Genomic DNA, 9,354 nt, shown 5'->3' with positions numbered 1-9,354 from the left:
GGTCTCGTCTTTGTATTCGCTCCGATTGTCGCCGTCCCTCGCCATCGTCCCGCACAACAGAGGCGGAATCTCGTTCTCCGCTCTCTTCGCCTGGTGGTACTGCTCTCTCGGTGTGACGCGTTCTTTCGCGTTTTCTATTTCTGCCGATTTTAACGGCAACTTTACTACTAAAAATTAGTAAAAATCTTCACCGGTTCCCGGAATTTCCGGCTGCACTCCGACTATTCTGCAACACTTAACACTTTCACATCCATACACTGCGCACTGCCTACAATACCGAAAATTACACCGATGAAAACAGCACTGTTTACTGCTCCGCAAAACGCATCTGCTCAGATTGACTACGGCCACTCGAATGTCAAACCAAAAGATCTGCCGCTTCTAAAAAATATAACCTTTTTCAAATAGCATGGAATATTGATCCTATAATAAAGGCTACTGTACACCTCGGGAATTTGATCGCGGAATTTTGTTCCCCATGCATTTCAAATGGGAGATGGATTTTCGTTTTCCGTGACGGGAAAAAGAAGTCTACACGGAAAAATCAAGTTTTCCGAAGTGTAAACCCAACCACGGAAAACGTCACGGAATCTAAAAAACTCTGCATACCAAAACTCCGGCCGGAAACAATTCATCAATAATTGTTTCCGACGGGAAAGATGTGGTTTTTATTGGGTTCAATATTCTGTGCCATTTTGAAAAAGTTTGTAATTTTTTGAAGCAGCAGAACTTTGATTTGAGCGTTCGGAGAGATTTCGGCGGAAAATTTTCCGTGATCAAAATTCCGGCCCAAATTTCTCGTTCGAATTCCCAAGGTGTACAGTTGCCTTAAAAACAAAATTTTCCCGTCGGTAATAATTCTTGATGAATTGTTTCTGGTCGGATTTTTGGTATGGAGAGTTCTTAAAATCTGTGACGTTGATTATTCCGTGTAGACATTTTTCCCATCACGGAAAACCCACCTCCCATTTGAAATGCATTGGGAATAAAATTCCAGGATGAAATTCCCAAATGTAAAGTAGCGTTAAAGACATTGGCGTAGCCAAGGGAGGGGGGGGGGGGGGTTTGGCGGTTAAAACCCCCGCCACACGAAATTAATTGGGTTGAATAAAAAAATATATTGCTGCTGACTAAATTAATTGAATATTACAATAGTGATATTTGATCGATTTTCAACGTATTAATTGTTTTTAGCATCAAGGGGGTTTTTGGAAAAATGTGGAAATGGGATCTTCTAATTGATCTCGTAGTCGGGATCTCATAGCCGTCAAATCATATCAATTTCATTTAAAATACCTGCATGAGAAGCAGAAGACTCCAATGAAGCTGATCCCAGAGATCGGAAACTATTAATCATAACCCTAAGATTTCCAATCATCCAAGAGCTTACTTTGAAGGGATGTACTGAAATATGGATTAAAGACAATTTATCAAATGGGAATCGAAGATGGAATATGACACAGAACTGCTCACCGAAAAATTGAATAAATTTCAACATTTGCTGAAATTTTTTTATGAAGTTGAGACGAGGATGAGTTGAGACAAAAAAATAGTATGAATAATAACAAAATAACACATTTGATTTTTGTTGTTTTATCAATGATATGAATAGCTAGAATTAATAATCCAAAACTGTAATTTGACGTCAAGATCATATCATTTCAAAACCGTCAACATTGAAGGTTTAATATCTTTAATAATGCCGATGGAAATGGATTTACAACAGCAAGTTGTAAGTTCAAGAAGCAAATAAGAACATCCGACCGTGAGCATCAGGAAAGCAGTAGCGATGATGACATGGACGTGAGCAAAAACGCGAGACAAGATGACCTGCAATGTGCGGGAGACAACGCAGCTAATGTTTCACAGCCAAGGAAGATAATCTTAACACACAACGGCAAGCTGCGGCAACAAGATCCGATAGGCAGGCATTTTGAAAGTTAATTTTAATTTTTACATGGTATAAATCATAAAAGTTCCACGGCTTAGTTTTGCTAACACATCAAGCCGTGTCAAATAAACAAGAATGACAAAAATGTGCGAAACAACAAGCTTTGCCGCCTACACTCTTCATTGAGTAGCAATGGCGTCAAGAAACGAATGAAATTGCAGAAGATATGGCAGAAATGTGTTTTTCCCTAAATCGTATTGTGTTCATAGCTTATTGTATGATCTGCGATGTAATTTTTCGTATAACTTACGCAATTTTACTTTCATCAATTAGTTATGATTACAGTAACATAACTTGACGTATTTTAATTAAAATATGTTTTGAAAGTAGTTTGCAATATTGCTACTTCCTATTGTTTTTTCTTCATTTCTGTATAGCGGTTGGTGATTTTCCACAATTTTGTGATTTTCGATGGTAATATGTATCTGCAACAATAATCTTGATATATAATAACTGTAATAACAGTTGTTCAATAAAACTAATACTAGATTTTCAAAATAGTATGTAAATTCGTTTAATAAACATAAAAAAGAGGTTGGTTTGGCCAAAATATGTGAGGTGCCTAAATTACCTCTGTTACCCTACCGATCGCCAGCATCCAATTTAAACCAGCCTAGCTGCCTTTTCGTTTTCTGGGAGAGGCTCGATTAGGCCCTTTTCCCTTGTTTGTGCATATTTGAAAAAAATATATATCTGGCATCCCTACGGATGACAGCTCAAATTAAACTGTCAGCTGTGTACAAAGTAAACAAACAAAACAACCATAATATTATTAAATAATAAAAAATTTTATTGTGCATTCTTTGTTCGTCTACTTACCACTTATTTACATTTTACACAGTTTTATCTCACTTGATTAGCGCGGCAATCGATTAAACTATGTTTATAGATTATAACTGGCAAACTGTCGCTTATTAATAAATTTCAAGACTAAGATAAATCAGGATTAGAACACAAAACATGGACACCCTGCAGCTGACGGCGAACGAAGATCCCTGCCGATTATGTTTGAAGAAGTGCGAACAATCCTACGGAATGTATGTAACTTCTCCGGATGGATTGCTTAGAGAGTTACCCAGAAAGATCCTCGAATGTATAGCTCTGGAGATTTCCGAATCTGAACCACAAATTTTCTCCAAACTAGTATGCAGTGAATGCATTTGTAAACTGGACTATTTCCACGAGTTCCGGGAGAATTGCCGCAAGTGTCAAGCATTTTTTAGCGGTTGGATTGCCCCTTCTTTCGTTACAAACAGTTTTGAAGTTGTTATGTGTTGTTTTAGAAATGATGTTATTTTGCCATCCGGAACCAGTTGTGGATCATCAGCAACATCATGACGATAGTCAGCAAATTCTGCCAGAAATCACCTTTTCTGGTCACGAATTCATGCTGGATGGTAACACAAACAATCAATATGAGTACATCATTCAAAGTCTGGAGAAAGAGGACATTTCCTTCACTGCCAACGTCGAGGCACTAAAAGTGTGTATTTTTATTTTACTCTCCTTAAAAAAATTCTAAATAATGCAAATTCAGCTGAAAAAAGAGCTGGAAATCTCTATTCAACAGAACCAACAGCAGGGGAAATTTCTTTGCATGGGGGAACCGTCTACAAGCGAAACTGTAATGCCGAGCGAGGAAACGTGTTTTAATAATTTGGAGGCGATCGTAGAATCGATAACCCAACAAAATGCTGCATCTGGTTATATTATTGAGCAAGAGCCCCCGGAGGACGACCTTGATTACGATGATTTCGTGGGGATTGAAACAGTCGATGAAAATAGAGATGCCGTAAGCTCAATCTAATGTGCAATTTACAATATGGTTCACTAGTTTACTTAGTCTATTTCAGAGATTCATGTACAAGAAATAATTGAACAAAAATTGCATCCGACGTCAGAAGATGCACCTGAAGCACAACCACAACTAAGTGAAGAAATTTCAAATAAACTTGACCAGGAACTTTCTACCGAAAAAAGAAATCCGTCGTCGTTAATCGAGCCCGATCCAAAACCAGCTCCACTGTTCCCAGTTCTTAACGATCGCACATGTGATATTTGCGGAAAAGTTTGCACCACTAGAACGAAACTGAAACTTCATAGAAATTCTCACCTGAAAATCTTCCCGTTTACATGCCCCATGGATAATTGCGCGAAGGCATTTAAATCAAAAATCGGTCTTGACGAACACGTGGCTAAACACACGGGAAATTATCCTTTATCATGTGGAGTCTGTGGAAAGGGTTTCATGATTCAGAGCTACTTGACTGCCCACCAGAGGACACATTCGGATGAGAAAACTTTCCGGTGTAACATTTGCAAACAGGCCACCTTCAAAAGCAAGCGATCTTTAATAGACCACAAGAACCGCCACTTGGGCTTGAAGCCGTTTGAGTGCGGTCAGTGTGGGAATCAGTTCACCAATCGATATCTTCTGCAGCAACATGAGCAGATTGCTCACACGGGGGTTCGCTTTCCGTGTCCGCAGTGCGATAAAAGTTTCACTTGTAAAAGTTATTTGAAGGTGCACCTACGCATTCATAGCAATGATCGACCGTATGTTTGTAAGGTAGATTCTACGGAAGGTTTTGCTAGTTGGGACAAGTCGCTACAATGGATTTATTTGATTACAGGTGTGCCAGCGACCACATTTGACACGGCGAGACCTAGAGGTACATCAAACCGTTCACAGCGGGAAAAAGGAATTTGTCTGTGATGTTTGTGGGAAGGGATTTGCTCGCTTGAACGCTTTGACGTTTCATCGAAAGATACATGAAAATCGCTCAAAAATTGTTCCCGTTGCTGCAGTGGGGTCGGATATGATGTTGCAACTAGAAAACAAATAAAATTGGAGACTGTACAAACTTAGGTTTTTTGTTATTGTTATTTATTAGTGTGCAATCAGGCTGTCTCAACCTATATAGGATGGGATTTCCGGGTCGTCATCATATCCTAGGGATAGCATAAGGCTTTGTGCATTGGGTCGGAGTCTTAAAGTTTGCTGGTTCGAATTCTACTTCTGGGGTGAGATTTTTTTCACATAATTGCTCTCGCTTCCTGATTTCATTCACCCACGTGTGTTCGAAAGAAACTCAAAACTAACTATCTTTTAGTAAATATCACTTGAGATGTTAGTAGAAGTACAATTAAAGTATTATTTCAATAAAATATCTCGAGATATAGACTGTCCAATATCGCATCTCTCCCACTTGCATCTTTGCTTTTATTGTCCTAATCGCCATTATCTTGCGGATGAATGGAAAATAGTGAGTGTAGTTATGTACGGTATGCAAACTAGGCTCGATGGCGGATCCAAGATATGTTATATATTTGGAACAACATCAGATGTCGCTTCAAGCTGTTCTCAATTCCTATTTGACCGTTTTCACGATGCCACCCGCGTTACGGCTTGGTAAGGCCAATCTGATATCGAGAGGGATCAATTGTGGTTGTCTGGTGTATTCTTGATGATCATATCTGTTGCATCAGCTTTATGTACTCATCTTAGTACAGTGTATCGTTACACTGTTATACAGAGTAACTTCATTTTACCATAAAATGTATCGAAGCAATTTACGTGTTGTATGACACTAACACAACGATATAATCTAGGCTTAAAAACATCGACCGAATATAGAGCTGGGCTCAGTTAAAGTTTATACCTAAAACCATCAACACCCTTTTTTTTGGTTCACCGTAATAACTTTAGTAACCACCGTTTCCACCTTCTAGCCGTGTTCCTTCCACATTGACGAATATAAAAGTTGGCTACGAGGAAAAGTGAAAGTGAAAAACCGCGTGCTTTTGAAGGAATTGCTAGGTACTCTGCGTTCATCGGAAAGCATCCCGGGAGTGGAACGCGTTGGTTCAGAACGGCTGGAAGTGCGAGATAGTTACGGCTATCATCTACATTTGGTGGTTGAGAGAAAATCTAACTGTTCCGTCCGGATTTTTGTTCGGATCGGTAAATATTGTTCCCACGTAAGTACACTGCAAGAAAAGTGAAGTACATAAATAATAAAATAAAATCGGAGAAATTCGCACACAGTTCTAAACGTGTTTAAAAATCAGCAACAAATAGAACGGCATCGTATAACAGTTTTAAATTTTAAAACAAAACTGTTCGAAATTATGACACAAAACGCTCTGCTGGGGATGTGATTGTTTCAGTTCCAGTTCTACTTTGAAACTCCTATACAAAATAAAACGCTCCTAAACATGCCCTTACGGTTTCGGTTTTATTTCGGTTCCACTGTATAAATTTTCATAAATTGGTAATTGACCTATTTAATTTCAGTGACAATAAGAGTATTTTCTCGTCTAATTTACTTAGGTTAAAAAGAATTTCCAGCTTATTGGCTGAAGGCTGTTCCGATCGTTTGTTCGTGTCTGAAGGACTAAAAGGCAGCCCCGTGAAAACTGTTTATTGCCTAAAGCTGCCACTAAATGCCAGTGCTAGCTACGCTTCAAATGTTCAAGGTCTGTTTACATGAACTGTACAACACTGTTTAAAAGTTGGATTCAAAACAAGTAATTATTAACAATATATGAGAAATCACGCTTTCTCTTGCATCGCTTCTTCTCCACAAAATCCAAACACTTATCACTTGAGTATCAGTAAGGCACATCAAAATGAAGTTTGTTTGCATTGGATAAGTTTCAGGTAGAGTTAACAACATCGGCTCGTAGCTATGTGAACGTTGCTTAAAGCGCGTTCGCTGTCATTTTTGACAACTACCCGAGCCAGGAAGCCAGCTAATGTTGGCTTCACTCATTTTTCAATGAAACGTCGAAACATTCACCCTCTTGCTGAAAGGGCATCGCTGTGCTTTCCCAGTGATTTCAAGAGCCAAGTGTCGTTAAGAATTGTGGCGTAAGGGTAAAAAGGACATCGTTCAATAAGCGCAAAACTATTTTTTAGCTTTTTTCGAATCATTGTGATTTTTGTAATAGTGATGGCTCAAATGAATATGTATAGCGGCCATTATTGAGCCGTATCGCAAATGATTATCATTTTCGGACTGGGTAGAAAGACTCGGGTATTTCTTCGTCATGAGCGATGTGGTGGACGATGCGAAGAAATCGCATTTTATAACCCTTAGTGGTCCATCGGTGTTTTCAAAGCAAATGTTACTTTTCCCCAATAATTCGAAAATTTGACGTTGCTTACGATACGATGATTGGAAAACTGAAAGCACGATTTGACTAAGTCGAATCGGACATTATTCAGCTATTCAAGTTTAATAGTCGTAAGCGACATCCTGACGAATCGGCAGAGGATTTGCAATCAACATGCAGGCAGAATTCTGCAATTTTAAAAACTTTAAAAATGAAGCAGGGAACGCAACTTTAAAAATGATTTGCATGTGTCTTCTATTAATCACACTAGTAATCCTTGTTTGATTGATTTGAAAATAGATGATAAATCTCTCAAAATGGAGATAGATTGTGGATCTTCGGTTTCAGTGATTGGGAAACGACAATATAATTTAAATTTCAAAAAAACTATCAAAATCTACAAAGGAATTAATGGTTGTTAATGGTGCTAAACTTTCAATTGAAGGTGAAGCTAACGTTTTGGTTAAATTTAAAGGAAAGGAAGCAAAATTGAAGTTGTTTGTGCTGAATTGTGACAACAAATTCATTCCTTTACTAGGGCGACCATGGTTAGTCGTGTTTTTTCTCGGTTGGAGGTTATTCTTTTCGGATAATTTATCCGTTAACAATGTGTTGTCCAGCAAATATCAATGTGATGCAGTTATACAAGATGTTAAACAAAAGTTTTCAAATGCTTTAATTAAAAATTTCTCTACTCCTATTGACGGGTTTGAAGTCGAATTAGTTTTAAAAGACGATGTACCTATTTTTAAAAACGCTCATGACGTAATTTATTCCCCATTTGCCCTCAAAGTTGTATCATTTGTACAATCTTTTGAAGAACAATGTGAAATTTGAATGGGATGGCAAATGGAATAGGGCTTTTAAGGAAAGTAAAATGACACTTTTATCTACTAATTTTCTGGAGTTTTATGACCCGAAAAAGCCATTGGTTGTTGTATCAGATACCTCTGGATATTCGGAGGAGTGATTGCTCACATTGTAGATGGAGTAGAGAAACCTATATGTTTTACGTCTTTCTTGTTAAATAATGCTCAAAAATCGAATCCCATCCTTCATTTAGAAGCTTTAGCATTGATATGTACCATAAAAAAGTTTCATATATATTTATATGGACAAAAGTTCGTAATTTTCACTGATCATAAACCCTTAGTGGGAGTTTTCGGAAAGGAGGGAAAAAATTCAATACTTGTTACAAGATTACAACGTTATATTTTGAAATTATCGATTTATGAATTCAATATACAATACATGCCATCTGCTAAAATGGGTAACGCTGATTTCTGTTCGGGGTTTCCTTTGGAGCAGATGGTGCCACTAGAACTTGACGCTGATCTCATTAGAAGCATTAATTTCGGTAAAGAATTGCCTATTGACTGTGCTAAAGTGGCCACGCCAACCATGCCGGCATAGTAAAAATGAATCAACTGGCCAGACTCTTAGTTTATTGGTTTGGAATTAATATTGATATTGAACAGTTTGTGGCTGAATGTGACGCTTGTAATGGAATGGCAGTTGTACCCAAGCAGAAAATTGTATCTAAATGGATACCGACTACGAGACCATTTCGCAGAATACACATTGATTTTTTTCCATTTCTCACATCACACATTCTTGTTGATCGTGGACAGTTATTCTAAATAGTAGAATAGAAGTAGAATGGATGACTCGTAGCATTTTTTGCACGATTTGGTTTACCGGATGTTCTGGTATCTGACCGGGGTCCACCATTCAATTCCTATTCACAGATTTTCTACAACGACAAGGAATTAAAGTCCTAAAAAGTTCACCATATATAACCCTGCTAGTAATGGTCAGGCAGAAAGTTTGGTTAGGACTGTAAAAGACGTTTTTAAAACGTTCTTATTGGATCAGGAAATGAAGGAATTGCATCTAGAGGATCAAATTAATTTATTTTTAATTAATTATAGGAATTATTGTTCGATGTCAGACGGAAATTTTCCGTCTGGTAAAATATTCTCATATGCTCCAAAAACGCTGATGGATTTGTTGAATTCAAAGAAGAGTTACAAACAAGTTTTGTGTAAAAACTCACAAAATTTAAATATTGGTACGGATACACCAATAAATTTTAGGCATCTTCCGAGAGAGAGTCTCATGTTGACCTCTTGGACGAATTGATGGAAGGAGACCGAGTGTGGTATAAAAACAATAACCCACGTAATCATGCAAAATGGATTAAAGCAAGTTATATTATAAGGTATTCTCATCATACAATCCAGATACTTGTTGGAAGCGTCGTGGTACTAGAACGTTAAAATGTA

At 37.8% G+C, this 9,354-nt stretch overlaps 1 protein-coding gene across 1 annotated transcript; it reads left to right on the top strand.

Moving 5' to 3' along the window:
• The first annotated feature begins 2,700 nt into the window (after window positions 1–2,700).
• LOC131685551 (zinc finger protein with KRAB and SCAN domains 8-like) lies at window positions 2,701–4,819 on the top strand. Its single transcript, XM_058969358.1, has 5 exons — window positions 2,701–3,176; window positions 3,235–3,434; window positions 3,489–3,743; window positions 3,795–4,520; window positions 4,585–4,819. The coding sequence occupies exons 1-5, from the start codon at window positions 2,912–2,914 to the stop codon at window positions 4,795–4,797; spliced, it is 1,659 nt and encodes a 552-aa protein (XP_058825341.1). The 5' UTR covers window positions 2,701–2,911; the 3' UTR covers window positions 4,798–4,819.
• Window positions 4,820–9,354: the final 4,535 nt, after the last annotated feature.

This window comes from Topomyia yanbarensis, chromosome 2, assembly GCF_030247195.1.
Source record: "Topomyia yanbarensis strain Yona2022 chromosome 2, ASM3024719v1, whole genome shotgun sequence".
Lineage (NCBI taxonomy): Eukaryota > Metazoa > Arthropoda > Insecta > Diptera > Culicidae > Topomyia > Topomyia yanbarensis.
Note: the sequence above shows the minus strand (reverse complement) of the source record. Positions and strands in the feature narration are given on the sequence as shown.

Coding starts and splice junctions, on each gene's coding strand:
- LOC131685551 (XM_058969358.1), top strand. CDS start 2,912: ATGGACACCCTGCAGCTGACGGCGAACGAAGATCCCTGCCGATTATGT. Junction 3,177..3,234: donor GTGTCAAGCATTTTTTAGCG/GTTGGATTGCCC, acceptor GTGTTGTTTTAG/AAATGATGTTATTTTGCCAT. Junction 4,521..4,584: donor ATCGACCGTATGTTTGTAAG/GTAGATTCTACG, acceptor ATTTGATTACAG/GTGTGCCAGCGACCACATTT.